Raw genomic sequence first — 17,491 nt, 5'->3', positions numbered from 1 at the left:
ACTATGTTTTAATACCTGAAACTAATACTGTATGCCAATTATATCTCAATAAATAGAGTATAAATATGGCAGAAAGATGTAATATGTTATCTCTTTCATTTTTAACTTATGATGGCTTTAACTTTTCCTGGATCTTTCTTAGAAAGTTAGCTTCATGACGACACCCCTTTTTATCCTTCCAATCAAGACACTGCAATGACTCTTTCACTTTAGAATCCAGAAATGAAACCGGCCACCTCAACTTTTCTCCTTCCCCTGAATGTTAACATTATAGGCATTCTTATCTTTCTCTTTTTTCTTACCCACATGATTACAGGGCTTCAAAAGAATCCTGAATATGGAACAGAACAGTCTTTTCTTTAGGATGGAAAAGTGCTACAACAAGTGTTCCTAGCTTACTAAATTGATAATGGGACTTGTACAGTTCACTCAAAGGGACCAATTTAAAACAGAAATTCCCTGGATCAGCTTGAAAAAATAACTTCATTAATATTTAATAAAATTTATGCATTTAAACACTGAATAAACGGATTAGTGCTCCACTAGAATGTCAAAAGAAAATCTGCATCTTTAAGACAAGTCAGAATACATTGTAGTCTTATAGGGCACTCACAGAAGTCAACTCCCTGAGGCCAAAGCAGTATAAATATTTTTAGAAAGGTGAGTATGGGAAGATGAATTCCAAATTAGAGAATAATGCAGCCTTAGAACTGGAATGGACCTTGTTAGTATCTATTATAATCACCACATTTTACAAATAAGAAAACAGAAACTCGAGAAAGTAAATTGCCTGGTTAAGATCACCCTGCTAATTACAGGCAAAGCTAATATTAAATTCCTGGTTCCCAGTTTGGTAATCTTTTTGCTGTATAATCATAATAGCTAAAGCAGTAGAAGTGAACATTTATTCAGCCCTACTAGCTGCTTGACTCAATGTTAAGTACTTTCATGAATTACCTATTTTCAGTTTTACAACTGCCCTATAGATAGGTATCCATCTTGTAAATAACAGAGCTAGAATTAAAACTTAGGTTTGTCATAATACCAAGAGAGGCAGTACTGTGTAGTCATATCATGACACATTTAACATACAAAAATCCACCAGTTAAAACATTACAGAGGGAACCATTTGCATATCCTGGCCTGGACAATGAAGGCTGACAGAGAATTGTGGATTCAAGTCTTTCTCTTTACGCCAGGGATCCACTGAGAGACCAGACTTAACAAGTCCAATAAATCTTGTTTTGAATTTTAGTTCTGCTTATTGCTATGTCTGTAATCGTGGACAAGTTACTTAGCTTCTGCACACTTTAGTTTCCTCTTCTTTAAGATGGGATTATATATAGCATTTCATATAGAGTTGTTACAAGGATTAAATGAGAAAATACATTTAAAGAAATTAGTACACTGTCTGGCACAGAATGAACATCCAATAAATGCTAGTTGCTTCTTTAATTTTTTTAGCTATCATATTTTAACTACTTACTTTCTGATAAAATTCATTAAAAAATTTTTTTAACGTTTATTTATTTTTGAGAGAGACAGAGACAGAATGCTAGTGGGTTAGGGGCAGAGAGAGAGGGAGACACAGAATCTGAAGCAGGCTCCAGGTTCTGAGCTGTCAGCACAGAACCCAACGCAGGGCTCGAACTCATGGGCCGTGAGATCATGACCTGAGCTGAAGTCGGATGCTTAACCGACTGAGCCACCCAGGCGCCCCATGATAAAATTTGTTTTTAAGAAATGTGATAATTTATATTGATAATTCTTTTTTGGGGTAATGTAAATGTCCAAGTAGACACATTTTGTGTAAAGAAAGGCATCTACAAGAATATTATGCAAAGGATGCTCCTTAGAAGGTATGTAAACCTTTTTCCTCCCACATAGGACCCCTTGTAGTGAACTGGCCCATCATCTTCACTCTAAGCTTCATCTACAGAATTTGGGTTCCATGTTGGTCTACATACAAGGATTTTTAATTTTTTTTTTAATTCTTAACATTATTTTTAAGATTTTATTTTTAAGCAATCTCTAAACCCAGCATAGGGCTCAAACTCACAACCCTGAGATCAAGAGTCACATGCTCCACTGACTAAGCCAGCCAGGCACCCCCAAGGAGTTTTTTAAACAAAAAATACTTTATTATTTCAACCTAAGAACTGATTATAATTCAAATGCACAGCTTTGATACGAGCCCTGATAATTTCACTGAACTCAGTATCAGTATCTCGTAGTAGAGGCCACTGAAGCTACCAGCCTATAAGCAACTATGGCTGAAAGAACTTAAGGAGTGCCTTGGAATTAAGACTTATTTTCCCATTCCTGCACATAGTTTTGGCCAATGCTAAGCAGACTCCCAAACAGGTATCAGGTATACAGGCATGAGTCCTTGAATCACATGAGACATCAATCACAGTACCATTCCCATCTTCAGTGCCCCTGATGGACCTATTGTATTTCCTATTGTATTATGTACTCAGTAAATGAGAACGTGTTTGAGGAAGGGACGTAGTGGTTACTGGCAAATGTTTAAAAACTGGCTCTCAGAGCAGGAGAGCTGACTGACAGCATTTGCCCATCTATGTGGCTAAATATTCTCACCATCGCCGATTTAAACTACCAGTGGTTTAACAACTATCTTTCAAAGTTCCTAAAAACTTTAACGATTGGCTCTTGCAAGCCAGTCTGAGCTAGTTCCAGCAGCACATCAGCGGAGAGAAGGCTAGGATGCAGTCTAGGAGGTAACCCTAGGTTGTTCTTCCTTAGCAACTGGCTACTTACCCTTTTCCAAAGTAGAGGACTTGTACTACACTTGAGCAAGAGCCAAGGGCTCCTCTGACCCTACTTCCTTGGCCTGAAATGAATCCTAATCCTCACACCTGCCATCTACTCTCCAGGAGCCTGCTGTGTAAAATGGTTCTCCTTTATGCTAAGAACAAACCAGCTTGACTTCCAGATTGGACAAATTCTCCAAATGCCTCACTGCTGGCTTCCATCTGCTAGATGGGACCACCTGATAGCAATAAAAATGCCTGATTTATACCTGAGCTTGCTAGGACCTTCTTCCAGTACTGAATCTTAGATGGCCAGCTACCCCTTCCAGTTCTCCAGCCAAATCTCCGATTCTACCTCAACACAGGGAAAAAGTCTCTATACTCTGACCCCGTTTCCATTAGCCCTTGTTACTATCAGCGATTATGTTTTAAATCCAAACCCCGGATCGCTTCCTACTCTTAAAAGGCAACAAGCTTCAGAAGTTCAATATAATTATTATAATGTAGGAGGATGCTCTCTGGTTATAAGAAAGGTATGGGTGGAGAAACAAGAGCCAACTGGCAAATACCACTAATAAATGTGTTTCTTATACACGTATAAACATCTTTAAATGATCTTACCTTACTCATAAACTTTCTCAAATACATTTAATATAATGCTGTTACAGCAAGATGATTAGATCAAAAGAATACCAAAACAATAAACTTCATTTTCTAAGGTTTTTTTTTTTCTTTCATCCAATGCACTTTCTGTTTACAACAGCCCCTTTTCCTCTTGTTTTGTTTTCAACCTGAACAGCTGCATTAATATGGAAAGCATACCCAGGGGCCATTAATATGAAAAAAAGCTTTACTTCCCAATCACTGGAAATTCTTAAGGATTTCTATAGGCCAGAAAGAACCCCTGTTTCATTCAGCTCTTGAAAAAAGAAATGAATATTCAGAGGCACGGTAAGAACACTGGGGCTAAACCTTGATACATTTCAAACATTTACTTAAACATGATTCAGCTGTGGGACGTGAACTTTACATATTTACATATTCCGCAGAGAAAAGGAGTCTCGTCTGGTCTGCCAGCTGTTTTCTGTTTGATCAAGCTTGATACGTTGGGAATAAAACTCACTATGTAGTAGTAGTAGTTATTAGCACTCCAGTAAAGCTGAAGACTCTTACCTGTACATTTGTAATCAGAGGCTACCCCTTTAAGCACAGCGTCAAAAATGGATATTTCCACTCTCTGCTTTCTGTGGTGACAACTTAGAAGCAAGGAAGGCTGGGACACAATAAAGTACAAAAAAGGTTCCAGCTGCAAGTCACCGGCTCCTCTTCGTCCAGGCTGCCGAACGATAGTTATACCAAGTGCCTGTCTAGCAGATGACCTCGTGGATGCATGAAGGCTTTCGAGAGAGATGACCCCTATTTTCTTCCCCGAAGGAAAAGATACGCTGCTGCTCAAGAGATCTTCTGCTGTTACGGTAGAAATACATGGCTGGCTGGGCTTAGCAACATCTGAATCAACTTCTGGGAGATTTAATGAACTCTTGCCTGGTTTTTCATCATCCTTATGTTCTTGGGATTTTGATTTGGGTATGGCCGTACAGGAATAGGTCATTAGTGAGATTCTACTTGCGGTAATAAATACGTCAAAGGGAATAAAATTGAGATTTTTTACAATTGATGACTGGCGTGAGGGACGGGCGATGCGATGCTGACTGGTACCGCTGTGCTGCTCTATTTGTACTATTCTGATCTTAACGCTGTCACTGCCAATTCCACTATCCTGAGCACCACTGTACCGAGATGAGGTTTCAGCCACGTTTCCGTCAAACGTATCCATTTTTTTCTGTTCTTGCTTAGAGATCTGCAAGGAAAAATAAAATATTTTAAACTAGTTACATCCCAAGTGTTATTATATAAAGGACGTTATATAAATATGTTGTTAAAATGGCTCCAGTATTACCTATATCAGAGTAATCCTAAAAATCAAGTAACCATTCAAAAAATTATTCATATTAAAATGCCGAGGAAATACTTGAGAAAAAGCATCAAATGTGCATTTCTATTATTAACATACACCTTTGAGTATATTTTGAGTCAGACTTCCTGTCTCTGGACTAATACTAACAGTAGTATGGATTTAAAAATGCCTCTTTAAAGAATATATTAGTCTTCTTGACAGTGATTTTTTTTTCAAGTAGTGTAATAAACTCGTATTTCCAAATCATGACTACTATCGGTTGAAATTCTATTTTAGGTAGAAGTAGCTTATACTGTTTTCCCTTGTCATTATAGAATTAATTTATAAGTTTTTGGATAGGAGGAAAGAGAGGGAAAAGTCAGCAGTCTTAAATTATGAAGGAAAAGAAAAGTAAAATAAAGTGTATTTTATTAAAAATGAAGTTCATTTTTCTCTACAATAGGACTTGAACCAAGAGTATACATAAGTGATGAAGCAAAATACAAGTAAGTAAAGCCCCTGAAGGTGGATTCTTCTTTTGGGCACTAAAGGCTACTTATTCTCAAAAATTTCCATCCACCACTCCCTGTGTGGAGAACAAAGGACAATTTGGTGGCAGTGGCAGTTCCCATCACTGTGGCAGCACATCACCGAGATCTCTAGTTTGCGCCTCTGCTCCCCTTTCTTAGGTCCTGCCAACCATCAGTTTGTGAGATGCTACTCGAGACCTCGATGTTTCATTTGCTTTTTTATCCAAGTAACACAGATTCATTAAAGAAGCCATGGACAATCTGAGGAAAAACCCAAATCCTCCCGACTATCACTTATCACCAAACATGACCAATGGTAATATTTTAGTGTACTTCCTTTCAGTATTTTTTTCTCCACCTGTACAAAGGTCCCCCCTGCCTTCGGTCCCCTTATGGTTATGATCATACCATAGAGACAAAGTATATCCCAGTTTTTAAAAATGCTAATATACTCTTCATAAATGCTGTTTTAAAAGGCTGCATAATATTTCATTTAGTGTTAGGAACATTTGTTCAACCATTTTCATATCATTGAACATTCCAGGTTAAAAAAAAAATTTTTTTTAATGTTTATTTATTTTTGAGAGAGACAGAGACAGAATGCAAGTGGGTTAGGGGCAGAGAGAGAGGGAGACACAGAATCCAAAGCGGGCTCCAGGCTCCGAGCTGTCAGCACAGAGCCTGATGCGGGGCTCGAACTCACGAGCTGTGAGACCATGACCTGAGCCGAAGTCAGAGGCTAGACCGACTGAGCCACCCAGGCACCCCAGAACATTCCAGTTTTTAATTTTTGTCAATAAACATGTGTGGAAAAACAGTATTTCCTTAGAAAAGGCTCTTAAAAGTGGAATTACTAGGTAAATGGTATAAAAAAGTTTAAGGTTACTGAATATTGTCAACACCCTTCCAAAAAGGCTACATTAATTTATATTAGCACCAGCAATGGAAAAATACTCCCCAATGTACTGGGTATTGCTTATCATTTCTTAGGCTTCTTTAATTTAATTGATAAATATAGTATCATTTTTCCACATGGTACAAATTATTATGAGTTGCTTATGAAAATGTTGAAGGCTGTTAACTAATTCAAGACAGTGATGTAAGAGACACTAGAATTTTATTTTATTTTTTTCATTAGAATTTTAAAAATATTTCTTGCAAGTTGATTTTAAAATAGCTGAAGGAGACATATTGTTATCAAAGTCCAACAAGAACTATCTGAAGCAAAAACAACTTAACCCTGTTTTTTTTTTTTAATTTTTTTTTAACGTTTATTTATTTTTGAGAGAGAGAGAGACAGAGCATGAACGGGGGGGGGGGGGGGGGGGGGGCGGAGAGAGAGGGAGACACAGAATCGGAAGCAGGCTCCAGGCTCTGAGCCATCAGCCCAGAGCCCGACGCGGGGCTCGAACTCAGGGACCGCGAGATCGTGACCTGAACTGAAGTTGGACGCTTAACCGACTGAGCCACCCAGGCGCCCCTTAACCCTGTTCTTTGAAGATATCATGTACTCTTAAGCCATTCTATCTGTGTGGTGCTCTTTCCTGCCTGGAGAGGCCCTTCTGAGCTCCTGGTAGCTGGCAAATATTTAGCTATCCATCAAGACTCAGAACAAATGACACTTGTCTGAGAATTATTCTCTCATTCTTTTTCTGCTTGGTGATCCTAGCACTTTACACATACTTCGATTTTTTCTCCTAAAATGTTCTGTGGTGGCAGTATTAGATAGTGTTAAAATATTTATAGGCTTTAGAGGCAGATGGCTGTGGGGTCAAGTCCAATACCTTCTGACTGTAGGATTCTGGACAAGGTACAAACCTCTCTAAGGCTACATAACCTCATCTGTAAAACAGGGATATTAAATTTGACCTCAAAGGGTTTGAAGATTCAATGAGCTAATTTGCCTACAGAGGTCAGCATAATGTCTGGTATACAGTAAGCACCTAATAATGGGCAGCTGCCATATGCCTGTCTCTTTTACCAGGTAAAGGACTGTTGGAGGGACTCGGCCATGTCACTTGGCTTCTATCTATCACTAAGGATTAGTGCAGAGCCTGACATGCTGAAGAGAAGATCCAGAAATGTTTGAGGATATGTTAGTTTCTGACAGAATAAGAAATGAAAAAAATTGCTCTGCAGACTAGAAATACATGATTGTTAGTATATAAACACGTGGACACAGACCTCCCCATATACTGTTCTCTTTAAGGTCTTTCCAAATATATTCATGGGCTCTTTCCTGATCTGCACTCTACCTTGTGAGCTGACCACACTTCGCGCAATCCTCACAGTCTCTGCTGGGTCCTCAACCTCACGCTGGGGACATTCACATCCAACCAACAAAGTTGCTGCAGCACTAAATGAGTTAATGTGTTCAACACACACAGCAGCATGCAATTAAGGGTAAGTTAAAAAAAAGGAAGTCCCCTTCTTTGCGAAGACTTCCTCAACCCTACCAGATGGTGCCAGTCTTACCAGCTTTTGTAATTTTGTAACAAACTAATATTATCTTAGCACTTTTCACACTGTGTTCTGTCTCAGAGCAATTCGATGTAAGCGACTGAAAATAAAAAATAAGATACCACTCACTGAGTACGTTTGTTATTTGCCAAATGTTAGCACACACGTACATTTTCTATACCAAGTGTTACAACCCTTTGAAGGAGTACTGTTATCCCCATTTCACAGCTGAGGAACCTGAGGCTTAAAGGGATTGATCAATGGAGGTAAGGTCAGTCAGATATTAGGCAATGGGTAAGAGGGAACGCCATTCGTATTCCTAGCACACATGATATTCCTTGTAACATAGTAGAGCTTAACAATTGTGTGCTGGCTAAATAAACAAAGGAACATATTTAACATAAAAATTCAGTAAAATAAAGAGCAAGGCAATTACCAAATGATAACTTAATTTTAAAGCTTTTAGTTATCCCTATTATAAAAATTTCAAATATACACCAGATCTATTACCAACTAGGAATTCTCAAATAATATGTGAAAAAAGCAGTCTAGGACTTAGTGCCCACGTTTTGAGGCATCACAAACTAAATATCTGTATACAACGTAATAAAGAAATAATAAAGAATCCCTTTAGGCTGAGTTCCGTGGAACACCCAAATCCAGAAGTCAACTATTTTTATTCTCTCAGTCAGGAAAGGCGAACACAGTTAACTACATGAGACTACTTTCTATGAATAGAGCATTACATTTTCTGATTTACAGATTTGTTATTTAAAGTCTAGTCTCTCCTTCCTTAAAGTAAATTAAGTGTTCCCCAACAGTGTTAACATGACAAAATAAACCTCCCATAGGTAAAGATATTTAGTGTTCAGCCCTATTACGTGTTGAGATTGCCACATTAGGCTCTAGTGAATGTCAGGTAGCCTGATCTTGAGATATAAATAATCAGCAAGGGCAGGATGGCAGCTATCAGCTTGGGTCATGCAGGTTACTGAACAGAAGTCAGATGGTAACTAATTCTAGTCACTACTGAGCAGAATGGAATTTGAACCAATGACCCAGAGATGAAAGACTCTGACTCTCACTGGAAAAAAAAAAAAAGTACAACTTTCTCAGTACTAGGAAACTAAATTCTTAAAACTGGGTTAAAAGCCAAGATTTCCTCCATTTTTCTAAGTTTCCACACTATTTGTAGCAATGAAATAAATAAGCTGATGATTTTTGAGACATATTTAAAAATCCATTGGTTTGTCACCAGTTCACTGCAGATTTATCTATTATACTAAAGAGTATCTGGCCTGCTCTTGAGAAGTTTTATAATTAATTATGTGTGCTAAGCCCTAAACTTGGGCATCAATTTACTATTCCTTTGTGGAAAGAGAAAAGTTCACCATGTAATAACTCTGAAAATAACTTTTGCTTTATTATTGTCTGAGGGGACTAATAATTTAAGTTGTCAAAAAACAGCAATATCTGCTTGCTGTTAGTGAATGCAGCAGCAACATGGATCTCTGGGCAGTGCTGTTACATCAGCTCTCCCACTCTTTACCTAACTCATTTAAAATGGACAATAAAAGTTTTCTTTAATTAGCTACTGGTGTGCATTAACATGATCATGATTAAACCATAAAAACCAACTGTACATTACTCTGGTCCCCTCTTCCATGTGTTTTGAATTATTCTGTTTGAAAATGTACTTTGCGTCCCTTTTAAAAGTTCGACCTTCTGCTTTCAGAGAATTAAATGCATATTACTGTAGTGAAGAAGATAATGTTTCAGACCTCCAGGCATATATTAAACACACTGGCAGCACTTGAGACAAAATGCTTTACTTATTAGATACTTCCTATTCTAAACAGTGTCATCAAAGGCTAAAAACAAAATCCATATAAAAGCTGCACAATGCTTCCACACAGAACCCGTGCCAAAATCCCTGTACTTTCCAACTAATGAGGAAAGGATGTGTACTCTTAACATATGAATGTAAGATTTTCCAAGCATTCACTTTAGGAAACTGGGCTATTGATTCCATATGGGTTATGTTAAATGAAACTGTATTGGTAAAATAACCTTTAAGATATCTGGCATGATAACTATAATTAAACAATATTTAAAAGACTAAAACAAAAGGGAATTTGGTTCCACAATGGCTAATTAAAATAAAATGAAAAAACACAGCCATGCCATCTATCAAGATAAATTGTTATTGTTTAAGAACTATTTAAATACTGTTAAAATATACTTTTAGATAAAATCTGAAAGAGCTGGAAAAATATTTGTGGCTGAAAAATGGATAGTTTGGTGAAGTAAAAAGTATAGGACTCTGAAACTTTATGCGGAGATAACAGCTTTAAAGCTTTGAGCACAACCAGATGGTACTTAAATCAGAGGAATTCTACGGTTTCACTATCAATGGGTTTCAATACGAGAAGATTTTCGATAGCTAGGAAAACACATCAAGTTGATAGTTTACTTCTTAGATCATTTCAGCGCATTTTCCCATCCTTTCCCAGCTGGCCGTGGCACACACCCTAGCCACCCAGGGAAAGGTGCTGAAAGCTGTACTGGGAGCTGGCGAGCTGGAGCCAATTCCTTCTTTTAATGCATGGAGATAGGTAAGTTTACTAGCTCACCCTGGAGTCTGGCGAGAGCCACAGTATCTCAGGAGCAGGGGCTAAAGCCATACTTGAGTATGTGACAATACCAAAGAATGTGTTAAAATAATTTCAAATGACATTAATTAGATGTTCTTCAGTAGCATTTGGGAGCACAGAAAGATAAGCTTGACTGAAACTTCTGGTTTGGCCAGATCAACGTTTTTATGGGCACATTCAAAAGTCAGCCTCATTAATAAAAATGCTTCAAATGAATGGATATTTACATTGTTAAAGAAAAATATGTAGAAACCAACCTCTTGAGAATTAGCAAGATCTCAAACAAATACATTTTGTGCTCTGATGGATGACCAAAAAAAAGGGCAATTCAGCATCTATTCCAATGCTTTGTCATTTTAAGGAAACCTTCTTAACTACACACCAAGCACAGATATATCTACGTATTTTCCCACCTTCCTATTGTAATTATGGTTCTGTGACAGCAATGCAGAAGTAATATTTCCACCACGCGACAGTCATGCTTTAACCTTCATCAGAATATCTTTTGCCGATCGGAGGATCATTTTTCACATCTTATAAATTATGAAAAATCAAGTGTGAAACCACAAAACCAAAGTGACAATCACTATCGGTATATCACTGTGACATTTACTCTAATTTTACTATCCCTGCTAAAATGTAGTAGTGTCTTCAAAGAAGCAAAGATCTTACACAAAGTCAAATACAATACAAAATCAGTTACAGTATTTTAATGGCTTCATATACTGGAATTACAAAGAAGAATTTTTACAAGCTTGAGAAAATTCTGTGCCTCACTGTCTAAACATTTGCAAACATACTCTTCTAGCTGCATCTTTTAGAAGTTTGGTTTTTGGGATGGGGTGGGGTACTGCTGCTGGGAGAAGGTCGTTGTATACTTTTAACTCCAAAACAGCCTACTTTGGAAGTTTTACATAAATAGCAAATTGTCGTAACTATTGGCAATACTTAATTTCTGCTGGATGAATTAATTTAATCAAGAAAACAAAGTTTTATCTTTAAGTCTCAAATTTTCAGTGATGTCGGCATTGTACTTAATAAACTTGTTATCACTTTATGCATGAATTACCGTAAGAGCTCAGTGATGTGCTAGGTAAAATTTAAGCACATGAAATTAACTAAAACATTATAAAGAATAAATTACCTTCTTTATGAAACATCTCCTTAACTGTCACCAATCCATGTTATTTTTAACTTAAAAACCAAACTTGAACAAGCACTGGGTACTACAGATACACAGTGTTAGAAAAGAAGGGCTTTTTAGATTTTATTTCTCTAAGCCAAATGTTATACCAGATTCCACATAATATAATTGTTCCCAGTTGGACGGCAAAAAAAAGTTTTCACAATACTGCAGTAATTATGCAAAAGAGCAGAACTAATGATACCCATCACTGCTTAACAAATAGAATGGTAAAGAGTACTACAGTTTCAAGTTTTCCCTTTCATGAAGTTACTTTTCCGGCTCTTTGAAGTAACAGTATGAGGCCACTACAGCCTGCTAAGTGTCAGTTCACATATTCACATTTCAAGACCAGGGCTAAATGCAACAAAAGCAGCATGGTGATAGTTCAGGCAAGGTTGTGTTTTACTATATAGTCCGTGTTTGGTCTATTGTTCTAATTAAAGTTGTAAAGTACAAAAACGGACCAGTTCTAAGTGCCAAACGGACTATATAAGACCTTGGTTATTATCAGTGTGTTTCAATATGGTAAGCCAAACAAACAAACAAAAAGTCTACACACCAACCTCTCCACACAAGTTCAAATCATACTTCTTGAGATTTTATCTGCAGTGTTGACCTTTAGACTTTTGTGTCTGTCTGTCCTTTTTATACATATACGACTTCATAGCATAAGCTTATTTTCAGGAGCTTCTAAATTCATGAAAAAAATTAGTCCCAGGTGAAACTTTGCATACAAGGCCTTAACTGAGAAACAGTTCTCATTCTCTCTCCCTCTCTCTCTCTCTATGTCTGTCACATATAAAATTAGAACAGGTCGGTCATTTTTGTTCAAGGAGACTAGATCTAGTTGATTTATACTAACTTCTGAACTTACGTTTGACTTGTTTGCTTTTTGTAATGATTCAGTTTTTAAAAAATAAAACTTAACACATTGTGGGAACTTGGATCTTTATCAAAACAGATGCCTCTACGTTAGAAAAAACACCCTGCTTTGAAATGACCACGATGTTAATTCTTAAAAAGTGGCTACTGTGTGTACCAGGTAACTACCTCTCATACTGATGAAATCCAAGGTTCATACCACTAATGTCAATGTGGAAACCATTTTGTCTCATGGCTGCTTAAAGATTTTCAATAGGATTAAATCAGCTGCAAGTCCTTATTATATCAGGGTTTACAATTGTGTCTGAGCTGGAGTCTGTTTCTCATAGAATTTTACTCAGAGACGGACTTAGATTGGCTCCTTAGAGCTAGTCTGATTTTACTAGAAACAACTGTATCACATCAGCCACTCTCATAAACTTGCCGTAAGATTGAATCAGCCCTGACCCTGAAGCAGATGAAAGTTTACCGAGCCTATGCATTCTCTGTAAGAGTCACAGAAAAGTTTGCATGTAGTTTCTGCAGAAGGGCAGAAGTAGAATATGCTTATAAACTATTCCAGTGGTCCTTTGCCTTGCAACTCTGAACCTGATAAGAGTTCTGATAAGAAAACTATAGGTGAACTTGGTGAAATTTCTATTGATGAAAATACATACAAACTCTTGATTATTTTATCCTTCAAATCGCATATAGTCCTTTAAGGAAACCATGAAGGGTTTATGGAAGTGATGCAAGAGCATGCTCTTAAAACTAATCTTCCCCTCATTTTCAGTACAACTTAAAAACAATGAAAAGGGTTTAAGTATATCCATAATTAACTTTATCCAATAGCTGGTTTTCATTGCCAAACAGAAAACAGTTGACAAAAATATTGAGCTGATTTTCATTATCATATATTCTATTTATTAAATCTAAACAAACCTGGTTCGGTTAACTGTAGATTCTCTTCAAAGTAAACCTGAATCTCAGTAGTCTCCACTACTTAGCTGATTTTATTGAAATCCATCAAGACATAGAATAGAGGTTCACTTACTAACTTTTATTGGCTACCCTTTAACTTCATGATAGCAGATCAAATCCAAACTGAACTAAAGCTACATATTGATTCTGTTTGTCCTATGTTATCAATACCTTAATGATGCAATGGACAATGGACTTGAAATACAAAATGGTCAAGATGTTAGAGAAAAACATTTGCTTATGCCCTGCAGCCAATTCTTCTTTTCCAATAGAAGAAGCTTGTTCTGTGCTGCTACTCCATAAAAATCATCACTAAAATGACCTTCCACACAAACTGCTTTGATCATAACCTCTCCTTTTAATCCCTAGAAATTTGAAGTATTCTCTAAACCAAGTAAATACTGTATTCCTAACAATAGTTGGGGTCAGCTGGCCCTACACCATCAGTTAATTTTCATATCCTTATATGTCCTAAGTAATATTTGCTGTTCTAAGAAAACAACTTACTGTATATTAATGAAGGTAATCCAACATATATCTTAAGGATATTCTTGACCATGTGGAACTGTCTGCATAAAAGTTTAGAAGTTAAAAAAAGAAAATGTTAGATTACCTCCTCCCAAATATCAAGCATCAACTCTACAAACATTAAAGTAGGAAGCAAGTCTGGAAACTCAGGAGAAAACTTTCTCAAAAAGCTTTTAAATTTTTCATAAATTTTAATCATAGCAGCTATAAGAGTACTAACTGATCTTATCACAATGTCTCTCGTTAATACTAAATTTCAGAAAATCATATTCATAACAGCTACCAAATTAGCATCATTAAAGAGGAGTGTTCTTAGTATTTAAAATTTGTATCTCTCTAAACTACTTAAAGAATAAAGATTCTATTTTTTAAATGATATTTATAAGGTAATGTTATTCAGTCAAGTACGGTTAATGTTTGGACTTTAGCTATAATAATTTTATTGTGATAAAATACTTCCTTAGCTTCTTGAAGATGGAGCAAATGTCAAAATTATTAAGCAAAATGTGTAAAAAGTATTTCACATTTATTCATTCATTCAACAAATTTTTACTGAGCATATACTATGTTCCAGACACTACTAGGGATATAGCAGAAACAAAGTCCTTGCCTTCATGGAGTTTACATCCTAGTGGGGAAATCAGATCACAAAATTTTACGCAACACACACACACACCTGTTTTTTGCTGATGGACTGGATTGCTGGATATTATGAGAGAAAGACAGGAGACAAAAGTGATTTGAATTTTTTGGCCTGAGCAATTACAAGAACGGAAAAAGAGGATTCTCCAGGTAATGCAAGTAGCTTCCCAAACTATGTGTTATGCTAATGCTTTAACAATCCATCTTCCAAACTTTGCCTATTTCCCCAAGAGTCATAAATGACCACAGTGATCCTCACCACCATACCCAAAGTCCCAAAGGACTCTCTAGTTTAATTATGATGGCTTCCTAGTTCTTCTAGCAAACCAAACCCCAGTCAGCTGAGAACCATGCAAGGGAGGGCTATTATTAGAGACGGTCTTCTGGGGATGAGCTTAGACCTCATTCTGCACAAACACTTGGGAGTACAAAATAGTGGGAGTCATGTCACATCCCCAGAAAATCAAAACGAGATGCAGAATATTTTTTGGGAGGAATTTGGCCTTGGAACAGCTAAGACTGAGAATATTACTGAGTTGAGTTGGAGAAAGGAAGGAGAGAGGGCTGGACTCTTACAAGACCTTCCTATTTCTAACTGCTTTTGAGCATTTCAACTTGTATGTCCCATTATAAACATTATGCATCTAAAAGATCACCATAGGTCTAGGTCTAAGAGGGCGGTGGCAGCTGGGTACTGGGTTTCTGGGCTGGTAGGATGGTCCTGGGCACAGCTCACCTGTGGATAGTCCTCACCTACTTCTTAGTGCTCCCTGGCATAGGAGTGAGCATGCTCAGTGTCTTCCTGAATTTGCATCACAGAGCACAAGAGACCTGAGTTTGTCGCCTACCTCCATCTCCATACCAGGTCCAAGTCCTTTCCCTGGGAAGATGGTAATTATACTCTCTACCAGAACTCTCACGTGAATCCACTTCTGATTGACTATGAATATGAATAAAGAGAACTTGGACCACTACCCAGTGTGGACCACAGCACTGGTATGGTTATACACAGAGACCAGAAAAGTATATGGGACCTTAAGCTCACCTTCCTTCTTTTTTTTTTTTTCCCCTTTGTCATTTTCTTTTTTTTTTTCAATATATGAAATTTACTGTCAAATTAGTTTCCATACAACATCCAGTGCTCATCGCAAAAGGTGCCCTCCTCAATACCCATCACCCACCCTCCCCTCCCTCCCACCCCCCATCAACCCTCAGTTTGTTCTCAGTTTTTAAGAGTCTCTTATGCTTTGGCTCTCTCCCACTCTAACCTCTTGGTTTTTTTTCCTTCCCCTCCCCCATGGGCTCCTGTTAAGTTTCTCAGGATCCACATAAGAGCGAAAACATATGGTATCTGTCTTTCTCTGTATGGCTTATTTCACTTAGCATCACACTCTCCAGTTCCAACCATGTTGCTACAAAGGGCCATATTTCATTCTTTCTCATTGCCACGTAGTACTCCATTGTGTATCTAAACCACAATTTCTGTACCCATTCATCAATTGATGGACATTTAGGCTCTTTTCATAGTTTGGCTATTGTTGAAAGTGCTGCTATAAACATTGGGGTACAAGTGCCCCTATGCATCAGCACTCCTGTATCCCTTGGGTAAGTTCCTAGCAGTGCTATTGCTGGGTCATAGGGTAGATGTATTTTTAATTTTTTGAGGAACCTCCACACTGTTTTCCAGAGTGGCTGCACCAGTCTACATTCCCACCAGCAGTGCAAGAGGGTTCCCGTTTCTCCACATCTTTCCTTACTTGTTTCAACTGTTGACCAGTATACTGATCTTCCATTCCTTTGCTTATGGCAGGAGATAGCTTAAATAAATAACTTAGATTGGCAAAAAATAAAATTGAAATAAATAAATAAAACATTACCATATCATTCTAAACTACCTTTCCCCTAAAATATCACCTTTATAAGTTAACTTCTTTTTTGTTCCTTCCCAAAGGGCTCAAATATTAAATACACCTTTCGGTTCCCTACCAAGTACTGCTGGTCATTCCTTCATTTCAGTAATTACTCTTGCTGTTTTTCCTTTGTATTTTTTATTCTTACTGGCCCTTCCCAGTTTCCCCACTGGCTAATTACCTGAGTTCCTTAATTAGTTTCTTTCACTGGTCTTTCTCTTTCCTAACCTATCCCATATAGTACTGCCAGATTACTCTTCTCAAAACAGTTTAAATATTTACTTACAAACACTTGTCCCACTAGAATGTAAGGTTATTGAAAACAGACTTTTTGAGCGTCTATAATTCTACTTTATCACCAACACCCAAAATAGTGGTTGGTACACAGTAGGCATTCCATAAATATTTAATGTATGAATTAAGAAAAAAAAACCACCTGAAGTGAATAATTTGCAAAGTGCTTATTTAGGTCCCTGGGTGAAAAAGGAGACACAAGGATCAGTTAAATTGGAGCCTGCCTTCTAGGTTAGAGATACTTTACTAAAGATGCTTTTAGAACACGTCTGTTCCAAGACTGAAAGAAACCAGGATTTGGACTTGTTCAAATGGCAGTAAGAACACTGAGGCTGAAGGAACCACAGAAATGAAAAAGGGACAAAAGACAGAAAAGAGAGTGGGTAAGTGTATGGCAAAGGAAACACCCCATCTGGCTCAAACAAGAGAGGTACTGATGGGAAGGGCGGAGGATGAGGCTGGAAAGGCAGGAAAAGCAAGATTCTAGGTAGCAGTTAAGGAAACAGAATTCTTAGTTTCATGCCAGTCTTCCTTAAACTATAGCCTTTTGGCCACCTGAATCAGAATAACCTAGGGCACCTGTTAAAACAGAGACTCTCCGGCCTCAAAAAGCATCTTACCTGAAGGTGACACCTGGTGAGCTGAACTTATAACAAACTTCCAGTAATATTTATGCACACTAATATTTGAGAAACACTGCTATATACAGTGGAA

The 17,491-nt window shown here is 37.4% G+C and overlaps 1 protein-coding gene across 8 annotated transcripts in view; it reads right to left on the bottom strand.

Annotated features, from left to right (window-relative positions):
* VPS13B (vacuolar protein sorting 13 homolog B) overlaps positions 1-17,491 on the bottom strand; it is an 804,655-nt gene that overhangs the window by 204,189 nt on the left and 582,975 nt on the right. For all 8 annotated transcript variants that reach the window (XM_023248521.2, XM_023248520.2, XM_045050210.1 and 5 more), the window contains one exon: positions 3,948-4,635. In XM_023248521.2, coding sequence (XP_023104289.2) covers positions 3,948-4,635 — 688 coding nt within the window. The remainder of the gene's footprint in view (positions 1-3,947; positions 4,636-17,491) is intronic.

Source organism: Felis catus, chromosome F2, assembly GCF_018350175.1.
Source record: "Felis catus isolate Fca126 chromosome F2, F.catus_Fca126_mat1.0, whole genome shotgun sequence".
NCBI lineage: Eukaryota > Metazoa > Chordata > Mammalia > Carnivora > Felidae > Felis > Felis catus.
This window is presented reverse-complemented; position numbering and strand designations above follow the sequence as displayed.